Source organism: Equus caballus, chromosome 6 (assembly GCF_041296265.1).
Source record: "Equus caballus isolate H_3958 breed thoroughbred chromosome 6, TB-T2T, whole genome shotgun sequence".
In the NCBI taxonomy this organism is placed as follows: domain Eukaryota; kingdom Metazoa; phylum Chordata; class Mammalia; order Perissodactyla; family Equidae; genus Equus; species Equus caballus.
The window spans coordinates 13,353,077-13,380,714 of NC_091689.1; the positions used below are offsets into that span (position 1 = coordinate 13,353,077).

The window sequence follows — 27,638 nt, forward strand, 5'->3', positions numbered from 1 at the left end:
GTTTCTGTTTTAAGAGAGGAAGGAGTGTCCGTGTATAATGATGTGATGGCAGGTTTCCACACAATCAATCTGGACGGGACCATGACCAAAGGCAATGGCAGAGATGAAAAAGGCCACAGTTTAGGTGGACAATATAAAGTTGTCCACATAATAGATGAGATAATATAGTTAGGAAAGGAGTAATTGGCTTATTTCGTGGGTGCCCGTTTAATTGTTACATGTGACCATGGGCTATTTAGCAAATTACTTTTTCTAGTGCGCTAAATGGTCTAGTGACGGGCCCGAGAGTTACTGCCTTCTAAGCCATCCATTCGCTCTCCCGCTCTTCAACACTGAATGCTTTTCTTAGATTAAGGAATGGGGTTTGTTGGACAAAGTGATATTTCAAAAATCAAGAATCTCCTGGGTGTTTTAGAGAGAAGTTTTCTCCTACTTAGAAAGTCTTGTTTGTAACCCTGTAACCTTCTTTCCATCAGAAGTGAGTTCCTCGTCTGAAGTAACCCCGTGTGAATTAAAAATCCTCAAGGCTAGGAGAGAGAGGAAGGAGAAAGGGTGTGGGTTTGGGAATTAATTCTGGGTGAAATTAGGGACAGTTTTTATGAATGAGTCATATTATGGCTGATAATTGTTTTCCCTATAGGAAGGGTTCTGTATTTCGTGGAACGCTCTTAACAAAGATAGATATCCTATGGTCTTCATAAAATGGTATTGAGCAGACGGCAGAATGAATTTTTTGTCATTGTTAAGAATAGAGATTTAATTGGTCCTCAGAGTCAGATAACTCAAGTGTAAGAATTTTGAGGTGACTGCAGGAGGAGAAATTCTAGTGAAAGGAAAGGGAAAAATGGGGAGCTATTTCCTGAGTGTAAACCTGAGTGCCACAGAGAATTATCTTGTAGTAAAACCTGGACAGGAACAAGTTAATGTCTCTCTGAGTTCAGGATGAATTGTTTCAAATTCAACTTTCAAAGTAATTTTAATAATGTCAACCTATTAAGTACGTATGTATGGGATTGGATAAATTAGGTCTTTCTTCTCTTACCTTTTGGAAAACTAACTGTGAAGAGATTATTGTAGACGAAATATTTTGACTGTCTTGTGGCACTAATGATAAAGGCAGAAATCAAAGAAGAAATAAAGCTAGCACAGGTCTTTTATTCATTCCTGTATGAGGAAGAATATTCTCCTTTTTCAAACACAGCTTTAATGAATGAATATTTCCCTGCCTTGATATTTAAAAATTAAGTATTGCTGCAGGCAGCAGAACTCAGTCTCTTAAGGAAGGAATATAACTAAACATTATTTATTGATTACAATAATCCCATATTTCTCTCCCAGAGTGTTTTATCAGATCCTTTAAGTTCTACGGATGGGGTTTTCCAATATCAGCAGGGACTGCTGTATTTTGCTCTTTATTTTAGTGGCAAAAACATCAAGCTCAATGATTGTGTCTGCCAAGATTGTTAGAGGTTTCCAAGATCTGGTTTCTGGGGGATAAACTCGAATTTGAACTAAAGAATAAAATGAATTCCATAATGTTTCACATTGTCCCTGTACACAGCTATCTTTCTGGGTAAGTTTATTCTAGATTCACAGCTTAGGGATTAGAAGTAGCTCAAGGAAATGAGAGCAGAGAGAATTGAGGTGCTAGAAAAATCGCCAGGGGCTTGCCGTTTGATTCTGAAAACATCCTTTAAATCTTCCTTTGTTTCCATATGCTTATTTGTAAAAGAAAATTTGCAGGAGACCAACTTTTTTTTTTTTTTTTTTAAGATTTTATTTTTTCCTTTTTCTCCCCAAAGCCCCCCAGTACATAGTTGTATATTTCTCGTTGTGGGTTCTTCTAGTTGTGGTATGTGGGACGCTGCCTCAGCGTGGTCTGACGAGCAATGCCATGTCCGCGCCCAGGATTCGAACCAACGAAACACTGGGCCGCCTGCAGCGGAGCGCGCGAACGTAACCACTCGGCCACGGGGCCAGCCCCTGCAGGAGACCAACTTTATGAAAGCAAATAGCTCTGGCAGATGTTGGTGTACTATGAAAATAGATCGATGTGCTTGTTAACCTTTGGCTTTCATCACCCAGAGTTATTAATTTGTGCCATTATTGGCAGTGTTGGTGGCCATTAAGAATTCATCATGGGCCGGTTTCCTCTTCCTTCTTCCCTTTTCTCTTCTTCCTCTTCTTTACAGGTAAAGTACATGACTGAATGCTAGGGAAGTGTCTTGCTGTCCATCTATTAGCTGATAGCTCATCAAGTTAACGGAGAGAAAATCAAAAGCTAAAAAACACAAAAGCTAGAAATTTCACATATAAATTTTTGTCAGTTTAACACCTTGATTTAAAACTAGCCATATGTTAGGAGTCTGTTTTGAATGGAACAAAATAACAGTGTCTCATATTTGTTTAGTGCTTTATGCAATATATCCACGGAGGCGATCTCATTTAATCCTTTGATGCCCTGGACACTGAGAACATTGAGATCATCTTCATTTGTTGAGAATGCCTGAAATTATAGACGTTTTAAATTTAACGACTGGCTTAACATAGAAAATTAGGGGGGCAGCATGGAGCTCTTATAGGAGGAGTCAGCAGATATGTGTTCTGGCTCTGGCTTTGCTACAAACTGTGGCACTTCAGACTGGTCGAGTAACTTCCCTAAGCCATACTTACTCTTTGAAATTGTGGCCCGGAACCAGAGTTGTGCTGGAAAATTCTATGATCCTGTGACTTCAAAATCTTCTTCCTCACCAAAAGGAAGAAAAGTCAGCCACATTGTTTGCTTTTGTTTATATATAATCTCTCCCTACACCAAGAGTTCTGTGCAAGTGAAAAATGTAAAATAGACAAAAGTATTTAATGAAAAAAAGTTTTAAAGCAAAACTCAGCTCATGCTTTCTCACATTATGTTTTGGTTCTGTAGCAAATGTGCATTGACTCTGGATTAGGTTACATTTTTGTGAAGATATAGAACTTCACCTTTTTTATCAAAGTAGACTTCACCTCTTGGACCACTTTATCCTCTTTTTGCAACCTCAAACTGTCTTCTCCCCTTTCCATTTTCCACATTGTAGCTGTCCAGATCCACTTGCTTGCTTTGGATCTCCATGTTTAAGCAATTGCATTTAAATCGGAGGTCGAAATCTGGTATCCTAGCTCTGGTCCCTAGACATACTGTGTTTGGTTTTCACATGTTTTAAAAATTGAACACAATGTTTTAAAAGTGAAAAATTGCCAGTATGTATGAATCAGGAGATTTTGCACAAAAATGCAGATTTTAACAGTTCTTGGAAGATAGAACATGCGGGAATACAGTGTCTGCCTTCCCACATGGCTTCAGGAAGGTGAGTAGTTGCAGCTCCCTCTGCATGGGGCGGGCACCTGTCTGTTCTGCAGAGCCGGTGTTCATTTCTGTTACTTGCCTGTCTCTGATAGGCACTTGAGTTCCTGACTTACACAAATTTGGGGCATAGAAGACAAATACAATTGGTTTATCAGAGAACGACTGAGATACATTTCATGTTCTTTGTAGTTCATTATATTTAAAAATATGCTCGGAGGGCTTGCTATCAAACACTGTTGTGAGTTACGGAACAGAGATGATTTCATTCCAAAGTTGAAAATTCGATGGCGTGGTATTTTTTACTGGGCGATGTTAGACTCAAGCGACTGTTAATTCAGTTCAGTTCATGCAACATGCACGAAATGCCAGTCACGTGCTAGTCATCGAGCTTGGCACTGGAGGTAATTTGTCATTGTAACTTTGCCAGTTGTAACATTGTAATTTGAGTGGTTGTGATTTATTGTTTTTTTTCTTTATTGTTTGGGAAATGTTTCTTTTAACTGATGTTAACACAAAATTCTCTGTTTTGTAAAATGCAGAGAAAATAATTGTGCATAAACTAAAAATGCCGGTAATCTGATAGGTTAATAGCTTAATTATCTACTCCATGTGTGTCTTTATTCCCAGATGAATGAGTTTTCACATCTCATTTGTGTCTTTCCCCTTTGGTTGTAACCTTGCCCTATTGTACATCTGTTATAATGTTGAGAATACTGTTAATCTTAAATGAATACCATAAATAAAAGAAGCATTGGACCCATTATGTGGCTGTTACTTCAGGATATTTTTTGATTCACCCATCTCCCTTTGAGGAGTCTGTCTGTGACTATTAAAATCCTTTCTTAGAAATGGACTGGACTGTTCCTAACCATTCCTTGGTTCATTGCTTACACAACAACGTGGTGCCAGATTTGGGGAGCCCTGGACTATGTTTCTTAGTTTTTACAATAATGGATTGCAAGCATAGCTGGATGGCAGAAACTACTTGAAGAAGCTTGTTTAAAATGTGGATTCCTGTCTTCTCCCTGCCTGCCCCCCAAACTCTCCAGCCAGTTCAGTTGGTCTGAGGTAGGGCCCAGGAATCTGCATGTTAACACTCTGGAGATTTTAATATAAGATATTTGCTGAAAAAGGGTATTGGTGTTAGAACACAATTGTTATAAACCCGGAAGGGGAGATGTTCTCTTGACTAGCGGTTTAGGAAGAAGGGAATTCTGAGATTTCCAACCCCTAAGTAATGATCATTGAACCTTTTTGTCTCTCTTTCCAAGTAGGTTTAGTGTCTTTGCCAGTGGCCAGCTCACAGTTGCCCTGAGCCCACAATGTACACCATGGGAGTCTGTTGTGTTTATGCTCACGTGCCAGTGACACAGGATATTGAAAGACCAAATGAGCTAGTGTCAGTGAAATATCAACACGCAATTAACTATAAGGATAATGAATATTGCTTCTATGCCATTAATCAAAAATAGAACTTTTTTCCTAGATTTGTTACAGTTTCATCTGGAAAGTGACACTTATAATGTGAACAGCAGCATTTCCTGATGGCATAAGGCAGATAATGAACACTTAGCATGCAATTTAATTTAATTACATTTAATTGCTCGCATGCTGCATAGACAAACTACAATAGCCAGTGTACACACATCGACATTAGTATTCAACGACAACATAAAGTAATTGCTTCTATTTCTTGGCCAAGTCCATTGACCCGACATGCAGTATTTTGTGTGTCTTACTGGGCATCTGGCCAGAGCTCTTTGCAGGGGGGTACACTGACCAAGCAAGGCCTTGGTGTCCCCATCTCTTGGGAGTCAACTGTTTCTTAAATTTCACCATCTCACATATCCTGTTCTGCAATGGTACTTAGCTGATTTGTGGTCTGATTTGCTGAGTGTTTGAAAGATCTTGAATTTTTGGAAGATGAAGACATGTCCATGGGCAACAGGAAACTGACTGTCTTTACCTTGTCCCTAAAGAAAGCAGAGTAAGGGGAAGATAAATAAGACTTTTTAGTGAGCCTTTATACAGAACATTTATTATTTTTTCCAAGTCACTAAATACGACCTAAAGTCTTAAAAGCTCCTTGTAAATATATCATCATTTTTTTTTGTTGAGTTGTTCAACAACAATGCAGGAATACATGTTAGAATTGGTCTTTTAATAAACCCAATGAATAGTGCTGATAAGCTAAAATTTAAAACTATTGAGGAGGATCTGTATGTCAGAAGATTACTGGCTTGATGCTTAAAGTTGAAGAATATCATGCTATCTCTCGCAAAGGGCCTTTCACAGCACAGCACTTCAGTTGAAATGAAGCAGGAATTTGAGGCGACTGTTTTATAATCCAGATCAATCTGCAGTTATGGGCTTTGAATTAACTGAATATCCAGCATGCCTGAGCAATAAAGGAGAGAGAAGAGAGACAGCAATGACCCAGTGTTATCTGAGGGATTAAATCTTTTCATTTTGCCCACTTCTCCTTTTCCCTCTCACGATGCTATATAGAATTTTGACATAAACCAGGATAAACTGCTCCCAGGAATAAGTCTAAAGAACGGTGTTGAAAATCATTGCCTTTGCTCCAATTTTGTTCTCTCTCTCTCTCTCTCTTTTCTTTTTTATTAGATAAGGCGATAATTTCACCGAATGGCCTTTAGTGGCCTGCATCTCGGGGAACACATCTGCTCCCTCCCTCGGGAGGAAGGCCAGTGGTTCCATATGTTGAGATCGATAAAATAATAACTGCTCTGCCACTTAGGAAGCGCTCACTTCACTATCTCATTTATTCTTCACAAAACGATGAGGTCACTGCTATTACAATTCCTTTTTTACAAAAAAATAAACTATAGCACAGGACCTACGATTAACGTTTCCGAGGCCGCATTGTTTGTAAATGATGGAGTTGAGATTTTAGCCATCTGGTTCCAGAGGCTGCCTTTTTAACCACTTCACTATAGGAAAAGGAGAGAATGCATTTATTTTAATGCGTCTGGTTTCTACTATCTGTAAAATGAATAAAATAGAATAAAATAGCATTTCTAATTTTAATTGTCTAGATAGACCCCTTTCCCTAATCTTTTCAACAGCCTGAGATTATTTTTTTCTTGAACGCAGGAGGAAAAGATTGGATTTATATGTCAAAGTTAAGGAAAAATTAAAATCCTATCTCTAGTTTCTGGAGAGCATTGGTTCTTAGAAATATCGACATTGGCATTATTCTTTAAAATACTTTCTTGGTATAATAATGCGAAAATTCACAAGCAAATTAGGTATGACGTCTGATTGATTCAAAAGCCAGTTCAGACAAATTGGTTCTTGATAAGTCTTTGTAAAATTCTTCAAGGCTATTAGAAGGTAAATGAATTTACCAAAAAATCAGAGGAAGAACGTAATGACATTTTACTTTACTAGTTAATCCCTGAGAAAGTAAAAGATAAAGTAAAAAAGGACCACACAAAAAAATACATGCTTAATTCCTACTCAACAGTTCAGTTTCTCCTGGATTTTATGCCAACCCAGCTGTTGATTTTAAGCCATTGTTGACTTTCTTGTTTTAACACAATCCTACAATTGGCTCAATCTTTCAAATTAAAGTAGATTCCAAATTAGAAAGGGAGTGTGTTCTAATAGTTTATTCGTTGGCAGCTTGGAAGCTGGAAAACATTTTGCTTCAGAAAAGTAATATATTATAAACATTGGCTAGCTTCCCAAACTATCATAGAGAATAATACAAATTGAAATGGGAAAATTAATACGACTATATTTCTCAGTTAGCATTCTAGGTCCGTGAGCATGTAATGGTTTAAGTGCAAAAAGTAAAACCTTATAATACATGCACTGTACAGTTTTAAACTATGTAGATGCAAGCCTGCGAAGACATCCATTAAAATCTAAATGGTGGCTGTTCAGATAGTGGGATTATGGAAGACTTTTCTTTTCCTACTTTTTATTTTGTGTATTACATTTATATTTTGTAATTTGCAGTTAATTTTACAATGAACGTTTAGTGCTTTTCTATAACTATGTATAATTATATATATAATCTTATGTAATTATATATACATATATATAATTTTTTTTAAGCAAAGGACACATCTCTGTCTTTCTTCCCTCTTTGCTTTTGAAAGCACGTGGCCATTGGAACACAATGGTTGGGTGTATACTTCTTGTTTCCATGTCCCACATCTGCTCTGTCAATAAATCTTGTTGGCTCCACCTTCAAAACATATCCAGAAACCACATGCTCTGTTACCACCCTTGGCCAAGAAGTGATCATCTCTTGCCTAGATTATTCTTTTAGAGTTAAACTTGGTCTCCTTGTTTTCTGTATTGTTTTCCCACAGTCTTTTCAAAACAGAGTTCCCAGCATGACTTTCTTTTTAAATGAAGAGTATGTTACATGCCCCAATTTACTTGGAATAACTCCAGTGTCATTGGGAGGGAGTGGAAGGCCACCCCTTAGTGCTTTGCCTTCCTCTCTCTCTGCTCTCTCGCTTGCTCACTCCATCATAGCCACCCAGCCTCCTTGCCCCTCCTCAAACACCAGTTACACATCCACTCAGGTCTCTCACGTTGGCTGTTCTCAATGCCTGAAAGTTTCCCCCCAGATATGCTCAGAACTCACTCTCTCACCTCTTTACTCAAATGGGGAGGCATCTTCTGGCTACGACATTAAAAATGTCAACAATGCTTGATCCTCTAAACCTTCTTTTTTTCGTTTTAACTGGTTTACTTTTCTCTTTGTTACTATCTAACATAATAGACACTTTATGGGTTTTTTTTTTTGTGAGGAAGATTGGCCCTGAGCTAACATCTGTTGCTAATCTTCCTCTTTTTGCTTGAGGAAGATTGTCACTGAGCTAACATCTGTGCCAGTCCTCCTTTATTTTGTATGTGGGATGCCACCACAGCATGGCTTGATGAGTGGTGTGTAGGTCCACCTGGGAACCGAACTGGTGAACCCTGGGCTGCCAAAGTGGAGCACGTGAACTTAACACTCCGCCCCTGTATTTTCTTATTTATTGATTATCATGTTACAAAGGAAAGAGCTCCACAAAGGCAGAAAGTTTTGAAAATTTTGTTTCCTGCTGTATCCTCAGGGCCTGGAACGCTGCCCAGCACGTAGTCCACCCCAGGATGTATTTGAAGAATGAAAGAATGTATGTAATGAAAGCACAGAAAATAGACTGAAAGGAGAGAAACAAAACTCCTGATAACATTTGCCCCTTAGGATGACTGGGGAAGAGAGATACGGGCCCTTTCTCTCTATTGAAGAACATTTTTTTTTCTTTTATATATAAAGATATCTGAAGAAAACATGACAAAACGCTTACAGATAAATACATTGGTATATGTAACATTAGTTTCTGAGTATTTCTGTATTTGGAAAATTTTCATAGAGACCTTTTTTAGGAGCTTTCCAATAGTTACTGGATAGAGCACATACTCCTAGCATTCCATGGAAGGCCTTTTATGATGGATCTTGCTAACTTCTCATCGTCATTCACTTCACTACTTTCAGGTTTCCTCACAGTCATAATTTCTACCTTCTTGTCTGTTTTTCTCTACTTGGGGTGACCTTTCCATTTTTCTTTGCCTGGCTAAACCCAGCCGTCCTTCATGACTTACGTTACTCTCTCTGCTCCTAAAATAGGAACTCTCTACAAGTGAAACACAATTTTCATTCTGTCTTATAAAGTTCAGATGAAACTGGCCCAACCTTCATATTCCACATCCTGTGGGAAGTCCAGTGCTCTTGCCAATATTTATGAGAATTCCTGCCGGCCTATTACTTATGGTTACTCCTTGATTTAATTTTCCGCCACTGCTGAATTAGATGACTCACTTATTCTCTCAACAACCTCATTTGTTCCATTTTCTCTTCCCTGTGATAAGCTGATCCTGAAACCCAGATCCCTTCTTCTTGATGTTCCTCCTTCTACTCATGGGAGATAAATGTGTAGAGATGCTTGCTAGAGTTAGGGCCTAAATGGGAAGTGGCAGGTAGCAGCGCAGAGCATGGGGGAGTGGAAGTCATGCTCTAGCATAGTGCAGCAGACAAATTATGCTTGATACTGACAATCTTGTGAACATGCTCTTGGCTCTCCAGGGGCCACTGGCCAACTTTCCTCTTAAAGATTCCCAGGCTGTTTCTCAAATGTTTTTTCAATCCCTCCCAATCTCAGGCTGCTCGTAACTCCCCAAATACCAATTCACGTATTTTGCAGAACAGGTTCGCTTTCTCTTCGGTCTCTTGGCCCTTTTGAATTATGCCTAAAGGGTCTTTTTTAATATCCACCAAATGCCCCTTAAGGCACCTTCCTCCACAAAAACTATTCTCTCTCAGAGAGGAAGTCTGAGTTTGGCTCCTAAAGTCGCTGTGTCTTCTCCCTGACACACACTTTATTGTAGTGGTCAGTTTACTTGTGTGTCCTTATCACTAAATGAAAGTTTCAAACAGAACGTTTTGCTTTTGCCGACTCTTGTATCACCAGTGCCTAGCTCAGAGTATGCTCATTATGCTTGCTGAGTAAGTGAAGACTAATTAAAGTGTTCTACTTATTAAAGGCATCTATTAGAAAGTGCCATTTGACCTCAAATGAATTTGTTTCTTTTGATTCCCGAAATGGACGCAAGTAAGATGGAAATTATTTGGCCCAATATCCAACTTGGTTTTGTTTCCTCCACTACATAAGATGTTGCTTATCCAGGAGCGTTCCCAATAGCCATCACAGCATGTGCCTGTAAACCAGCTTGAGGAAGATTGTACATTACCTGCAACCTAGAGTGTGCTCAGGACGAGGTCTTTGGCTGGAACCATTGCTGGTAAAAGAATCTGCTGCAAACATCTTCTCTTCATTGTCTTGCTTCTTAATTGAAGAACAGGCCAGGGATTGAACTGTTCCCTGAGCTTCTAGAATTCCATTATTTGCATGTTTTTTCCCAGCTTTCCAGGGATCATTCGCAGCAAAGGAATGAATTGGTGAAGAAACGGAATAGCGTCGAACAATCATCACATTGCCTGGGCAGAAGACACAAAATTCAAGTTAAAAAAGTCTCCCTTTAATGACATCCACCAGAGAGAAATTACGTGAGTAGTATTTTACGGAAATGAATTCAACAAAATGATTGTTTTTGATTTTTTTTTGCATAAAAGACATCCTTTCATTGATTTGTTTTACAAGTACTAATTGAGTACCAACCATGTGCCAGGCACTTTTTTAAGAGATGGAGATGTGGTAAGAAACAACACAAAATTCTTGCCTGCATAGAGCTTACCTTCTTGTCTGGCAGACAGATGATAGACAAACGATATATGATGAAATTCAGGTAGCGATAGATTCTAGAGAGACAAATAAGGCTGATAAGGGCCAGGGGATAGAGACAGATGAGAGAAGGAGTTTGGAGGCTATATAACAGTGTGCTCAAGGAAGATCTTTCTGAGAATGCAGCCTTTGACTAGAGACCTAGACAATAAAACAAGACTTTAAAATGGGAAGAACGTGGGTCTTCTAGAGATGCCAATTCTGGACAGCTTCCTCACGCCTGATTCTAGAAGAACCTATTCATCCACGATTCCTCATCACATGAATGGCCGCAAATGATTGAAGTGGCTGCTGCTGACTGGCCTCTAATTGTGTGTCTTGGCTTTAATTGAGACAGTCACTATAAGGAAGGCTGTTGAATGAGAGATGAAAGCAAAGTAGACACGTGGAAAGAAGCAAAGATGTATTGTGTGGGAAACTGGAGCGCTCCTGAGAGGGAAGGAGAGATTTATGGCCTTAGTTTCTGAGGTCCTATTCAATTTCTGTCCATTAGTATCTTCCAATAAACTCTTTTCTTGAGATAAATCAAATCTTCTCCATTCCTTATAACTAAAGCACCTTGATTAAAAGAGCTTTATTCTAGGGTGTCTCGGTTTGTCTGAATCTCTGCTCTAACGCTGTACTAACTCTGACCTGGGGCCTGTCATTCAACCTCCGTTTCAACATCCAGTTGTTACCTCTGGGGCTGACAACACTGACCTCATGGGTTGGTTTTCGTTTTCTGGAGCACTTAATGAATGTTTGTTGAATCTTTTATTCTTTTTTGTCACAGCTTTGCAATGAACTAGCCTGGAAGTGTAAGAAAGCTCTGCATTGTGTTTAGGTTTTGAGAGTGCCCGAAGCACAATTACTCCTTATTTAAGTTTGCTGCCCATGTCTGCAGACAGCTAATTATTATGGCCGTCGCAAAAAGTGGAGGCTGTCCTGGCTTTTTATAGTCTGGAAGAGCAGATGACTGAATTTTAGGCAGGAGTCTGGAAGGGGAGTTCAAGTTCAAATCTATCAGAAGTGATATAAACGGCAATACTATTCATAATTTTTTTTTTTTTGAGGAAGATTAGCCCTGAGCTACCATCCGTGCCCATCTTCCTCTACTTTATATGTGGCATGCCTGCCACAGCATGGCTTGCCAAACGGTGCCTCGTCCACACCCGGGATCCGAACTGGTGAACCCCGGGCCACGGAAGCTGAACGCTTGCACCCAACCATTGTGCCACCAGGCTGGCCCCTGCAATACTATTCATAAATTATCTCTAAATGCTTCCTTTGGCCATGATATATAGCTTCTATACTTATCTAAAAATAGGTTTATGACTACTGACAAATATGAAAGTTTCTGTTTAAAAGGATTATAAAGCAATCTCTTTATACTGAACCGCAGGAAAACACAACAGAGGAAATTACGCTGATGATAACAATGTTAAGTTTATTTTTATTTGAGACCCACACGCCAGCTGACTGATTAGCAAATGGGCTCTTTGTTCATCTCCCTGGGTGACGAGTAGTCCGTATCCTCTAGTTTCTTATCAACAAAAGGGAAAGGAGATTCAACACAGCGTCGTGGTGTTATTAACACAATTTCAAAGATCACTGTCAAATGCAGTTTGTCAGCAAAGCATATGAGGAGATCGAAGAAAATCAGAAGTCCAGCAATGCTGGGAGTTCCCTGTAAAGAGTTGTTTCCTTTATCTTCCTTGTAGCAAATGACCTCTTCCCTAATAGTCCCGAGGTGAGGTTGCACAGGGCAGGAGGGGCGAGCTGGATTTCATATCTGCCAAATGCTTATACACTATGATAGATGCTTCCACAAGCATTTATCCAACATGATTCACCCCGAGCAGGTGCTCTGTGTTCTCATCATAACAGATATAGAGATAGAGATAGTAATAGAGACAAAGATAAAGTTAGAGATAGAGAGAGAGATAGAGATAGAGAGATAGAAAAGAGATATCTATCCCCAAGCAGCCTTGTCCCTGGCTGCAGCACAGCTGTGTCCTCAGGTGGATGATATGGAAACAAGCTTCTCCACTCATGAAATCTCATCTTCTCTCACTTCACATATCACAGAACAAACAGAAGAACTTTCAGTTCCAAGTGACTCATTTCCAGGTCCTCTTTAGTTGTTCCCTTTCTTAAAGTGAGGCTCCCACTTCTGATTTTGCATCATTCTCTCTGAAAGAATAGGCTTATATCATTCTGTTTTCAAAAGAGGATTGGACAAGTGGCTTAATCTCTCTGGATCTTACACTTTCAACCGTAAAATAAGGGATGATCTCTAAAGCTCCTTTTCAGTATCAGATGGCTATGATTCAGTGGCAAGTAGGAATTTTGATCGACATTAGCAATATCTTATTAAAACTGCTAATAAAAAATATACTCAAGTCAAATAATGATATTTTCTGACATATCCAATGGTATTAACAAGACTACTATCAAGTAACTCATATTGAGGCTGACTTGTGCTATCGCATTTAACCCTCTCAACAGCCTTATGACATAGATTCTATCACCATCCCCATTTTACAGATGAGAACAGTGATCATAAAAGCATGTTACATTCATAGAATCACAGAATTTTATAGTTGAAATGGGTCTTAGAAGGCATCTCATCCAATCCAGTCCTTTTTACATGAGGATTCTAAGATTAGAAATTTTATGTGACCTACCCAATGTTGACTGACTATTGAAAAACTGGGGCTACAACTCAGGTGTCTTCATGCTCAGTCCAACGTTCTTTTTACTTATGTCACTTACTCTCATAACAGCACATCACATATAAGAAACAGATAAATATTATTATTATTACTATTTTTTTGAGGAAGATTAGCCCTGAGCTAATTGCTGCCAATCCTCCTCTTTTTGCTGAGGAAGACTGGCCCTGAGCTATCATCTGTGCCCATCTTCCTCTACTTTATATGTGAGATGCCTACCACAGCATGGCTTGCCAAGCAGTGCCATGTCTGCACCCAGGATCCGAACCGGGGAACCCCGGGCCGCTGAAGCAGAATGTGCGCACTTAACCACTGTGCCACCGGGCCGGCCCCGAGATAAATATTATTTGAAGTAACTCAACCAGGCTCCCAAGGACAAATTTAAATCATGTTTTTTCTGTGTTTTATTGGCACAACTGGCAAGAGTTCTCCAAATTTCATCAAATCTTTTTTACCAGTCCTTTTCAAATTTAATGCTAATATTCTTATTGGAAGTTACCATCCATAAGCTGAAGAAGTATGATATCAACAGTGTGTTTACCTCTTATTAATACCTGAAGCTTGATGGCATTCAGGCCCTAAGAGTTTAAGGTTTGTTACTCTTTGTTCTTTGAACGGTGTAATACTTGTTTTAGAATAGCACAGGATATACTAAAACCCAGTTTACTTTATAATTCAGCTGAACAGCGTAGAAAATAGGAGTGTTGTCTACCTTTGGCATAAGACAGAAGTTTTCAACTGGGGGAAATTTTGTTGTCTAGGCGACGTTCAGAATATGTGAAAACACTTTTGATGGTCATGAGTGAGGGGAGAGGTACGTGCTTCTGGAATTTAGTGCTAAATGTCCTACAATGTCCAAGACGGACCCCTACAATACAGAATTATTTAGTCCAAAGTGTCAAGAGTATAGAGGTTGAGGAACCTTGGAGTGAGGATATATTATAAATGTCCATATCTATTTCTTTTTCACCAGGAGAAAGTTTACCCTCATTATAGGTTACTCTTTCAGTTTTATTAAATAACCAGCAGACAGAACTACTCAGATCCAGAGTTGTACTTGAAAAAAAGCGAAAATACCCTCATAGGAATCTGTTCTCAGCTTTCAAATGTAGGGTCCCCTATACAGAGAGACCTCTCCAACAGAGAAAACTAACCGGTAAATATGACATGTTCCATTGCCACCTGTTCAGAACCTCTGAACAGCATTGCCCGAAGCCTTTGACAGATGATATTAAGAGCTTTGAGTATTTCATTATGTATATCAATTTTCTTTGAATATGCTGTGTGGAGGCAAGCACTGACAACTTAAATGCAGAACGTATTTTTTACTCTGCTCGTTTCTGACTTCATGTCTAGTCTTCACAGTCAAAATTCTTTCCCATAAAAGGTGAGAGATTTGATTTTTAGAATATAACAGATATTGACCCTGCATCTTGACGTCGTCAATCTAAATAGTAGGGGGCATCATGTGCAATGTACTTTCATACAAGACGGGAAAGTTCTTTGTAAAACATGGGTGAGAAACACTATCTGCTATTTGTTGTGTGTTTGTCAGGTGCTGTATAAGCATTCAGTCTATGTTGTTGCAATTAATCCTCACAACCACGTGAAATAGGTACCAAAACACTTCCAAATGAAGAAAACAAAGGTTAAAGATTTCTAATAACCAGCTCTGAGTCAAGTGGCTGAGTGATAAATCATTTGCAACCATATCTGTCTGACTCCGATATCCATACACTTAACTACTGTGCAATATCGTTCTAGCTTAATAAGTGAGCATGCCATTTGACCTGGACACATTAAGTATTCTATTATGTAGCATTTAAGTGCTTGAAGTCAAGGAAGGAAAAAAAAAACTTTTTTTTTCTGATGAGGAAGATTGTCCCTGAGCTAACATCTGTGCCAATCTTCCTCTATTTTTTGTATGTGGGACACCGCCACAGTATGGCTTGATGAGCAGTGTGTAAGTCTGCACTCAGAATCTGTACCTCTGAACCCCGGGCCGCTGAAGTGGAGCAAATGAACCCAACCACTACACCACTGGGCCCTTCCCCAAAACACGTTGTTGTTTTTTTTTTTTAAAGATTGGCACCTGAGCTTACAACTGTTGCCAGTCTTCTTTTTTTTTTTTTCCCACTGCTTCTTCTCCCCAAAGGCCCCCAGTACATAGTTGTATATTTTAGTTGTGGGTCCTTCTAGTTGTGGTATGTGGGACACCACCTCAGCATGGCCTGACAAGCAGTGCCATGTCCGTGCCCAGGATCCGAACCTGAGAAACCCTGGGCCGCGAAGCCGAGCATACGAACTTAATCACTCGGCCAAGGGGCCGGCCCCAACGCATTGTTTTTAATGTGACTGATTTCCACAAACCTGTCATTCGTATCCAGGCATATCTGGAAATAATTTTAATGTTGCTAAAATATGTTACTTGAAGACACCAAGGAAATTTTTGCCTAGGGATTCAAAGCTAATCTGCTAGGAGAAAAAGATTAGAACTCGTCACTGTTAATACCAAATTGTGCAATTACGTGATACGTGCAATAAACCTATTATTGTGGAGACATTTGCAAAGATGGGCGCCACCCAGAAGAGCTATGGACGTTGGGTACCTTGGTGCTCCTGCATAGCTGGTGCTGAATCAGTGGAAATACCACCATGAAGAAGGACTGCTGGAGATTGTCCAGGTGCTTTTCTGAGGTTGTCAAGGTCTGTGACTTCCTCCTCCCTTTCATCTCCTGATTCTCCCCCTGAGCCTGGGGCTCTCTGACTGCTTGAAGCCAGCTTCATCCGGAGAGCTTGATTCTCTTTCTCCAGCTTGTTGATCTCTGCCCGCATTTCCTGGATAACTCTCATGAGCTGGATATTAGCTTCCATCGCCTCTTCTTGGGTCGCTCTGGTGCGCTCTTCTGGGGAGACAGGTCAACTTTTGCTCACGAACCAAATTCACAATCTACTCAGTGGGACTGGTTGGTCCAGCCCACAAACCTTCCTGAACAATAGATGTCACTCTTCTCTGTGCCATCTTTCAGCACCTGGGGAGTTAGGCTGTCAAGGGAGGTAAAGGATCTCCATGACTTATTAATTCCGGGTTTTGTTTTTCAGAACAGAGCTTTTCTTTGTATCTCTCATTTCATATCAATCCACAGTTCTAGAATATTGCTTTGTGTTTGAAGAGAGGAGAACACTTGAAAAATTTCCAGTGAAGAACAGAGTTTCTCGTTTTTGTCATGAACTCACCATCCTACCGGCCACTCAGTTTTTTTGCTGTTTCCCCATCCGGCATCAAATATTTCATAGACTCACTGACTGTTACAAGTACGTCAAAACTAGCACATAAGCGTTATGCCTTCTCTTCTCTGTAAAATGTTATGATTCTGTACTTTTTGGGGAAATTATTAATTTCGACACCTGTTTATTAAGGGTAACAGTAATCATAGGGGGGTCATATGAATTGCAGTGAGATTATTTAAGTGAGATGTTGATAATTACATCTAAATCCCTCAAGATAAGGTCAAGGACCGTATAATCACTTCTCAGTGGTTTTCTATTTTTTAAGCATTTTGCTATTACTTGGTTTTAGAGTGTTTGCTTGGGCAAAGGCTGTCCAGGGATATTTTGGGAATGTAAGAGGATACAGGTTGAACATGAATCTTGAATGAGAAGAACACGCAACAGTCAATAGCTTTCCTTACCTATTTCCTGAAGAGGTTTCTTTGCTGGGAATGAGAAGTATGAATCTCAATAGCATATGCTCTGATAGCAGTAGCTGTTTGGAAATTCAATTAATGTTTAAACATAAATGCTCTTTTACAATAAGGTGGAGAGGATTAGGATATTTTTCAAGGTGATAGTTTTTCATGTACATTCCTTTCCTTCTGTTTTCTATGTGCATCGATGAGTTTTGCCTATCCTAAAAAATATTTGTTGATGATCCAAGGCTTCAGGTGGAAAGAGTGGTTAGAGAAAGTATTGTTCCTTTTTTATTCACATAAATTCATTTTATATATTTAAATTTTAGGAGGTGCTTACTAAACAGTCAGTCTAAGAAAATAGTGAGGCTCTTTTGATATACTACTTCTGTTTGGATTTAAATGAATTTCGGTAAACATTTATGTGCAGGACACTCTAGAAGCTATAGAAAGTGGGTTATGGAAATATGGAATATAGAGTAAGATGGATCTTACTCTTACTCTTAAAGATCATCCAATTTAACCACCTCTCAGATGTTCATATCTGTTCCACAATGTCTCTGTAAGGAAATATTAAATACGTTTGTATCTGTATTGTACAAATATTTGTATATTTGAGTATTGTCCCTTGATAAGAGAGTCTCCTTCCTATCAAGGTGTGCTACTTACTTTTTAATTAAAATTGTTTACGTTGACCAGAAATTGGCCTCCATGTAACTTGTTTTTAATTAAGATTACTTACCCTGACCAGACGTTGGCCCCCATGTAATGTGTTCCTACTTCTTCTCTTTGGAGAGGTTATGTCACACGTCTAATCCTTGTTTTAATGAAAATTCTTGTTCTATCATGTTCCAATGAGTCTCTACTCGCCAGAATAAACATTCTCAATTCCTTCCACTGTTCATCATCTGATGTGGGTTGAGGGCCTCAACTCCATCATGGACACTCTGTTTTGAACACGTTTCCATTTATCAATAGGCCTCTTGAACTAGGAGGCACAGGTCTAAATGTCTAAATGCCTGAAGGCATTTGACTAGCCTAGAATATGTTGCCACAGCTTCTGTAAAGTGTTTTGTGGAAAATATTCCACAAAAGCGGGCAGTAAAAATTATTTTTGAAATTGTAATCAGTGCAACAAAGCAGGAAATAAAGATGACCCGTATGACTGTTGAAAACGACAAGATAGTTACCATTATTTATAGACAATTTGACTGCATATCTAGAAAGCCCAAGGAAGTGAACCAAAATTTTTATTTTGTAATCCACCTCGATGTTACAAAGTAAATATTTAAAAATTAGCAGTTTTCCAGAATACTATTAATAACTATTTAGAAAAAAATACTTGAAAAATATTCCACTGACAATGGGCCTCCATGTATAAAAGACTCAGGAATTAGCTTTAAAAAAGTCTGTTAAGGTTTCTAATGAAGAAAATCTAATGTTTTACCGTGATAGACAACTTAAGAAAACGGAGACTATGCTCCTGGTGAGAGGACTGTATATTTAAAAAAAATCTTAATTGAATTTCTAATTTACAGGTTTAGTGAAGGCCCAATTAAAATCTCTGTGGGACTTTTTCTAAAAAAAGAAATTGATAAAATCATTCTAAAGATAATCTGGAGACAATAGTTTTGAAGTGTGTGCAAATGAAGAGTAGTTATTGGGTTCTTGCTTTATTAAAATTTTCAATATAGTATGAAACTATAATAAAGAAAACAGCAAATATTGGTAAATTTGCAGACAGGACAAAGTTACAGACAATTCTTAGAAGAAATCCAAAAGGCAGGAAATGTGAAAAAAACCTAACGTCACTAGTAATTTTGCAAATTAAAACAATGGAGTACTTATTTTTGGGTGGGCCAAACAAATTAGCAAAGATTTTGAAAAATGAATAAAATTAATGCAAAGACTATTAATAATTGAAAAATCTTTTTGATAAGTAATTTAAATAACTATCAAGCTTTAAACTATATTTAAAAAGTTCTTAACTGTAGACCTTTAATTCTACCTTCTAGACTGTTCCTAAGAAAGTAAATTACACCTAAAGATTTTTGTGAAAGGATGCTCCTTGCACATTACTTTAATAGCAAAACATTGGAAATAACCTAAATGTTCAAAAGAGGAGAATGAATAAATAAAATATGAAGTAGTTATATGAATCTGAAAATGTTGAGTAAAAAAGTAGTATATCCGACTGCATATAGACTAAAATAAAAACCATGTAGACAAGACTGGAAAGAAACATCCCAAAGGAAAACAATTTCTATTTCTGTGTAGTAAGATTTTGGATAATTTTTATTTACCCTTGTATGCTATCTGAATTTTTAAAAAATTCTATAGTTACATGAAAGACTTATATAACGAAAAAATTAAGTAATGACAGTAAAATAAATAATTTGAAAGAAATTTAATAAAATGAACTGACGTTGCAATTTCTTTGGACTTTTGTTCACTTTTGATTAAGTCAAGTGGTGATTAAGTCAAATGCCTAGTGAGAACTTGAATTTTTCCTTACCAAACTAGTTTTAGTCTTTAACAGTTGTCATAATAATTTAAGAATTTGATATATGTGTGAACGCTGCTTCGAATTAGCAAATTTTTATATAAATGCTAAGATTGGTGGTTCTATAATTATTTGTGATTTACTTTGAAGGACGTGGGTGTCTTATATATTGAACTGGCCAGGCTCAGAGAGTCCTGCTTTGGGAACTAACCCGTTCAGTGGAATAAATGGGGTGTTGGGTCCCATGAGAAGGAGGAAGAAGTGGTGAGTGGGGTTGATGTCATTCCCACGGCATACTCTGGGAAATCCTGCCTGGCAGGTGGAAACAAGTATCTGAAGATCATGGCAATAGCTGACAGGTGATAATCCAGGTAAAGAAACTGGCTTGAGGATTCAGCCCAAAGGGTGGCAGAGCAGGTGGTTGTTGGCATATAGTAGAGCTATAGCCATTGCCATTGTGACTCCCTGTTGGGGCTTTGGGTCTTTTTCTTGAACTACCAAAATCAAGACTGTGGGCCCTATTTCTAAAGCAGGGGTCTTCAGACCCCTCAGCATCACCAGGGAGTGCTTGCTTAAAATGCAGGTCTATGGGCCAGCCCTAGACCTACTGTAGACTCTCTTGCAGTAGATTTGGTAATTTGCAATGTCAGAAGCTCCCTACGTTATTCTTATGCATATTGCAGTTTTCAAACAATTGTTCTAGAGCAGCACTGTCCAATAGAAATATAACGTAAGCCACATATGTAATTACAAACTTTCTAGTAGCTACGTTATAAAAGTAAAAGACACAGATTAAATTAATTTTAGTATGTTTTATTTATTTATTTAACTTTTTAAAAAGATTTTTAAAATTTTTTTCCTTTTTCTCCCCAAAGCGCCCCGGTACATAGCTGTATATTCTTCGTTGTGGGTCCTTCTAGTTGTGGCACGTGGGACGCTGCCTCAGTGTGGTTTGATGAGCAGTGCCATGTCCGCGCCCAGGATTCGAACCAACAAAACACTGGGCTGCCTTGCAGCGGAGCACGTGAACTTAACCACTCGGCCACGGGTCCAGCCCCCCAAGTATGTTTTATTTAACACAGTAGCCCCAGAATATTATCATTTTGACATGCAAATAAATACAAAATTGCTAATGAGATATTTTACATAGTTTTTCTTAGGCTAAGTCTTTAAAATCCAGTGTGCATTTTATACTTACAGCCCACAATTCAGAAGCTAATTTTTGACTGGAGATACTTGATCTGTATTTAAATTTCATGAAGTTGACAATTGAAAAAGTGGATTTGCCCTAGTGGTGAAACATAATGCGTTTTGGTATGAGTCAGTCCTCTGACCCGCAGCCTCCAGTGATCCTCCAGCTTATGAGAGTAGACGGCAAGTCCCTGTAGTGACCCACAAGGTCTTATGTGATCTCTTTGGCTCTGCTCTCATTTCATCTGCTACCACTCGCCCTTGCTCCACCACTCTGCTCTGCCCCGGTCACACTGGCCTCGGTTCCATTAACACTCCAGGCACATTCCTTCCTTAGGACCCTGGTCCTGACTGTCCTTGTGATGGAAGACTCAACACATCACATTCCCTTGTCTTGTGCATCAGCTAGTAAACCTCCCGCCGGCAGCCTCCAGCATGAGTTGGCCCTGTGGGAATGGAGTACTTCCACAGTGTCACTTTGGCTCTTCCCACATCTGAGGGCAAAGTTTTAAAAAAGGAGATTAGCTGCAATAGGATGCCTGCTTTCCAGACAACAGAGAGTTGGCACCAAGTGCCTTCCTTGGATCCTCCTCAAATAAATGATGACGCAGCATATCCTTTTTCTGAACGTAAAATCATGCCTTGCTCCTTGCTGGAATGTGGTGTGTGCAGAGGTGACATATGGCTTCCTTATCTGTCAGAACTTTCAGTTTTAGTCGGTGACAGAGGGCTAGCAAGGTCAGGTTAGAACTCAAGGATTTTGACTGCATCATCATCACTCGAGCCCATGTCCTTCTGTGTGGACATCCCCAATTGCCTTACCCTCTAAGACATAATAGAAAAATGTCACTTACATGAAAGCTTATGTCTCACTTTTCCAGCAGGCATACATCCTGCTGTTATAAATTATTTAAACAGCTGCTGAGAAATTCTACTTTTGCAACATTTGCTGAGAATCCGCTTTGACCTTGAACTTGATATGTAGCTATTGTCAGAGTGATTTCCCAGGTGATTGGAAGCATCTGGTGTTGCAAGGAGCCCAGACTCAGGAGCAGATTTGACAGTCTGCCCTCTCTCTGTTGTTTTGACATTCAAGTACCACACAGTGGCAGAGCAATTATGCAGAAAGGAGGGAGGAGATGAGAAGTTTTTGATGAGCATGGCGTCCATGAAATTCGGACATTCCTGTGAGAAGCATGTTTAAGGATGCTCTGGGTCCACTGAAAGAGATCAGCAGCTTCCCTGTGCAGCCGCATGTGAGATGGTCTTGGCTTGGCTAGCTTTGTGTACTTGAAGAGACTCTTGGAGACAGAGGTGGGAAGGAACATCTGCCATCAGATAGGCCACCGCTGGCCTGTGATGAGTTTCCAATGAGAATAAGAACTTCAAGGCTTCCTTGAAACTGGCATGTGTGTAAAAAATTTGAACTAATACAATGGACTGGGCGTCATACTCATAAAATATGAGCATTGCATAAATTAGAAATCAAATGTCTTACACAGAGAGGCAGGTAAAATAAATGAATGAAGACGTTGAGTTCAGCAACTACTCAGCTCCAGCCATTTGTTGCCATGAAGGAACGCAGCTCTAGTGCTCTCAGTTCTTAGACTTTCCAAGAGAACTTGGCAACCCAGATTTTACGAGAGATCGCCACATTTTTAAAGATGAGTAACTCATTCAACCATCTAAATACAATGTGCAGATCCAACAGAACAAGTTAGAGGCAACGGATAAATTCTCTTGGTTCCCAATGCGTGGGAGTTCCAGGAGGCAGAGTCCTTCCTTTTTCCCATGAGAAACTGTGGACCAGAAAAGGAACTAGTTTTCGAAGATCAGCTCACTTTGGTGAAGATTTACTGACACCCAAGTTTAAGCTTCCAGGCACGACATCCTGTAAGGATCTGGCTCTAAGAACCTTCAGCTGAAGACCACGTCATTCCTCTTTTCTGAGCTTGTATCTTCATCTGTAAAGGGACATGAAGGCAGTTATCTCCATGGATCATTGTGAAGATTAGATGAGTTTATAATGACCGACACACCAAAGTGCTCTGAAATTAAGAAGTTTTCAATCAATGTTAGTTGAGTAACATCAAGTTTTAAAAGTAAAGATGGCCGGTTGATTGTTCTACCAGCTATCTAGCATTAGACATGCAGGGAAAGGGTTTCAGAGGTGAGAAGAGAGGGGAGATGGAAAGGCACATGGTGTTAGGGGAACCAAACCTGTCTGATATCCAAGCTTTGCCACTGAATTGCTGTGCAACTGTAAGCAAGTTTACTTGCCGCTGAGCTGGCCCCAGTAAAATCTGATAGAATTTTATCACTATTTATCCTGCTCCTTGTTCATGGTGAACTTATGATCTGTTCACATCCTTTCGTGAGGACTAAATAAACTAACCTGGCCCCTGCTTACCTCTCAAGCTTCATGCTCATCATCTTCTCGTATCTTTTTCCTCACTCACCGTATTCTCCCCATAATGACCTGTTTTAGACTTATGAAGGTCCTTTTCATCTCAGGGTCTTTATACATCTTATTGCTTTTGGCTTGAAAACTCCTTCCACATCTTCACCTGAAAGTTCCTACCTATCTTTCAGGTGCCAGGTTAAGTACCCTCCCTTGGAGATGCTTACTCTGAGCCAGCTGAGGAGACCCCAGCACATCCCCTCATGGAACTCCATACATTTCCATTCTAACTCTTGTCAAACTGGTAATAAAAATTGTTTCTTATTTATCTGCCTCTACTGCTATATCTCAAACTCCATGAAGGCAGGGGCTGGGCTTAACTTGTTCACCACTTCATTCCCAGTACTTGACTGTGCCAGTCCTACTCTTTGAAGAAGCAGAAGCCAAGACAGGCTTAGACATACAAGAGGTTTATTAGGGGAAATGCCTGTGAAGGACAAAGAGGGGAAGGGTCAGAAATCAGCAGGGAGAGTAAGGGAGCGAGGGAAGGAGGCGTTGGATGGGAAGAGCATCAGAATGCAGTACCATCTTGAGGAAATTTTGGCCAGGCCAATGTGGAGTGCCCAAGTAAAAGCTACTCCTTAGAGAAATCCTGTGTTGGGCAGGAATCTCCAGCACTAGTAATGTTGCTGGGTTCAGCGCTGCCTGGAGCAGTCCCAGGAGGTGGGAATGGGCAGCTTTGGAGATGTGGCAGCTCAGCGGGGCAGTCAGGCAAAAATGCTCCTCATCAAAGGTTCCCTCAGGGAGGTCTGCATGAGTCCTTCCATGGCCACCAGGCCTGTGTGGTACCTGGAGTGGGTTGAACGGTGGCCCCCCTCAAAGAAGTGTCTACGTCTCAATCCCCGGACTCTGTGAATGTGACTTTATTTGGAAAAAGAGTCTTTGCTGATATAACTAACTGAGAATCTTAAGATGAGATCAAAAGCTGCATGTGGCTAGTGGCTGCTATATTGGACAGTGTGGATATGGAACATGTCCATCATCCCGGAAGTTCCTTTGAAAAACACTGTTCTAGACTGTATTATTTATATTAGGCAGCTTGGTTGTGTGGGTATATGTGCATATGTGCGTGTATGTACATACTCATAGGCAAATCAACTAAAACCATATTGAAATAAAGTCTGAAAAATGCAAAATTATTGCACTTAACAGCAGCCCTCCGTGCTGGTCAGGCTGGCGCCCGTGGCAGACAGTTCCTTTTTCCTGAACTTTCTCCCTCTCCTCCCACCTCCCTTGCTCCCTCAAAATCCTATAGGAAGGTTGAACAATTTAACAAAGAAAGAAGTGTCTCTCACTGCCTCGTGAATTCCCTGATCTAGTCCATATTTTCAGTGTCCTTTTTTTTGTTGAAGAAAACTTTATTTCTCTAAACAGTGATTCTCAACTTAGGCTGTCTGAGTGTGTTTGTGTGCTTGTGTTTTTAAACTCTCTTTCCTCTCTGAAAATTATTGTCACAAGGAGCTACTGTGGCCAGTGGGGACCATCCCTTTTGATCTCTCAGGTGTGTTGGGCTAGAAAAACCCTGAAAACAGTCTGTGAGCATTGAGAGTCTTCCTTCCGAGCACATGATGCTCTTGGGATCATCCATCCTCATGTACAGCTCTGTGAGGATTATTCACAGAGTCAGCGGAATGCTGTGCCTGTCCAGGAGGCCGTTACTCATCAGTTCTATTCCTAAGAGAAAAACTGCTGTAGAAATAGCAAAAAAAGTAATCTGTTTCGAAACACTTCTGCTCTAGGAAGCCAATTTGCCAGAAACGAGTCTGGTTTTGTATTGCTTATCTTATTTTATAGATGAAAAGAAGTCTGTGTATTGTGGCTTTGCTGAACTTTGTTAACATTAATTATTAATGAAACGAGACTTGAAAATTTCCAGTTTCACTAGAATCTTGCATAGCATGATGTCTCTGCTTTGGCCTCGTTTATTCTAATGGTGTTAAACAGACTACAACGTCTACGTCAGGGCATCCTTACTTTCGAAAGGATACTCTTTCTTTCCCCAAGAGGGTCGAGTTCCATTGGCTCATGTAGTACACCATTACAAAGTTTTCCTTTAGGGCCAATTTCTGCCATTAGAAGAACTAGGGAGAATAATGTCACCTTGGCAGTATATGTCTGCTACCAGTCCCTGGAGGTCATTGCTTCAGTAGACTTCGTGATGCCAAACCTTTTGCTTTCTTTAATGAAAGATGGAGTTAATCTGTATGCCCTTTGAGTATCATCATCATGCTTCTCATTGGCCAGCACCTTGGACAGGAATACAGAGAAATATGTTTGAAATGGAGTAGAGAAAATAAATAGAGAAGCAAGCCAATATTGTAATGACTTTTGGTTGACGGCAATCTGAAATTTTAAAAAATCTAATTAATTATATTAGAATCGCTGTGTTTGAACACTTTATATTCTATGTGCTCCATCCATTTTTTGTTGTGTTGATTCTTCAGCTCTGACTTGTTGACACTTATTTACCACAACAATAGGTCACACCGAAATTAAAGTTTAGTGCTTTCAAAGATGTTTAGGTCGTAAGAAACAGCAACGTCATTGGAGGTAATAATATTATTTTACATTTGTGTAGTGTACTAATAGTTACAAAGCATTTTCTCATTTGTTGCCCTACTTTATCCTAAGAGCCATCTTGTCCTGTGGGGTGCTATCTTGTGCCATGATGGATGCTGAATGAGCTTTGCAGCTAAGTGGCCCTGGGTTACAATTGCATCTCTGCAACTTTCTAGTTGTAAGACTGTTATGGACTAAGTGTATGTGTCCCTTTAAAATTCATATCTTGAAACCCTAACCCCTGATGTGGCTGTATTGAGAGATAGGGTCTCTAAGGAAGTAATTAATGTTAAATGAGGTCATCAGGGTGGGCCCTAATCTGATAGGATTAATATCCTTGTAAGAAGAGACACTAGAGAGCTTGCTTGCTCTCTGCCTCTGTGCACATGCAGAGGGAAGGCCATTTGAGGACACAGAGAGAAGAGGAGCTCTTGGGGCTGGCCCCGTGGTGTAGTGGTTAATTCATGTGCTCTGCTTCACCAGACTGGGGTTTGCAGGTTTACATCCAGAGTGTGGACCTACACCCTGCTCATCAAGCCATGCTGTGGCAGCATCCCACATACAAAATAGAGGAAGATTGGCACAGATGTTAGCTCAGGGCCAATCTTCCTCAACAAAAAAAAAAAGAGAAGCGCTCTCACCAGAAAGCAAATTTACTGGCAACTTGATCATGGACTTCCAGCCTCCAGAACTACAAGAAAGTAATTTTCTGTTGTTTAAGCCACTGAGCCTGTGAAATTTTGTTATGACAGGCCAAGGTGACTAATTGAATATCTGAGCCTCATCTGTACCATGGAGCACAGAACATCGAGGTCACGGTGCTCCTTCCCTTCATTTAGTGCTCTGCCCAATTGGTGACTCCTCAGAGAGGCCTTCCCTATCTGATAGAGCTGCCCCCATCACGCCCTATCTCCCCATGTTGTTTGTTTTTCTTCCTAGGACTTAGCCACTTGACATACAATTTTATTTATTTACTTATTGTGTGCCTCTATCACTCAGATAGAGGCTTCATGGATGGAGGCACTTGGTCTGTTTTGATCCTTGCTATATCGTCATAACCTAGAAGCATGCCTGGTGTATAGTAGGTATCTAATAAATGTTTGTTAAATAAATAGGTTTCTGGTGAACTAATGAAACGTGCATATATTGGATCTTGGAAAGTGTCTCTCTTATAGTATGTCCTCAAATGATGGTAGCCATGATGGTATGGCATATTAACACAAATTTTATTCATGCATTTTATCAAAAAGCATTTACTTAATTCCTTCTTATATGCTAATCACTAAACTAGGACATGAAAACAAGTCCAGGGTCATATAATTAATTAGAGGCTGGGTGAATTCTAGGTCTTTTGAGAGTACCCAGATCTTCAGAAAGTTTGATCTAATCTTTCCATTAATAATTTGTCTGTCCCCATCTACCATCTAAATTGAAAATACAGCTAAATTATTTTATTTTACCACTAGTTTCTATCTATAGAATGAAAGAGACTAGCTAGAAAAAACATTTAAGTCGATCAGAAAATTATTTTGTATGTATTCGAAAGGTTTGTAGTTGTGACAACAGAACAGTGATGTGATTAATGGAAAGACATCAAATGGTACAATAGGAAGATGTAATTTTTTTCTTCTTAATAAACACATAGGAATTTATTGAGGTGACCACGCAAAGGAGAATGTTGATCCCGCCAAAAGGAGGTAATGGATTCTCAGTTCTGCAAGGTCCACAAGGACATAGAGCTGCTTATAGTAAGTACCCAGAATCACAGTTCTCTCAGACGTGAGAAGCTGAGAACCTTTATCTCACCATTCCCTCAGGGATTTGGGAGTGTTTAATACCTTATGGGCCAGCAT

General features: G+C 39.6%; 1 protein-coding gene across 1 annotated transcript; it reads right to left on the minus strand.

Moving 5' to 3' along the window:
* Nucleotides 1-4,931: 4,931 nt before the first annotated feature.
* On the minus strand, nt 4,932-16,256 carry CCDC195 (coiled-coil domain containing 195). The gene is made up of 3 exons (XM_023642425.2): nt 15,992-16,256; nt 10,121-10,367; nt 4,932-5,316 (listed from the first exon to the last, which is right to left on the minus strand). Exons 1-3 carry the CDS (start codon nt 16,254-16,256, stop codon nt 5,184-5,186), a joined length of 645 nt encoding a protein of 214 aa, XP_023498193.2. The 3' UTR covers nt 4,932-5,183.
* Nucleotides 16,257-27,638: the final 11,382 nt, after the last annotated feature.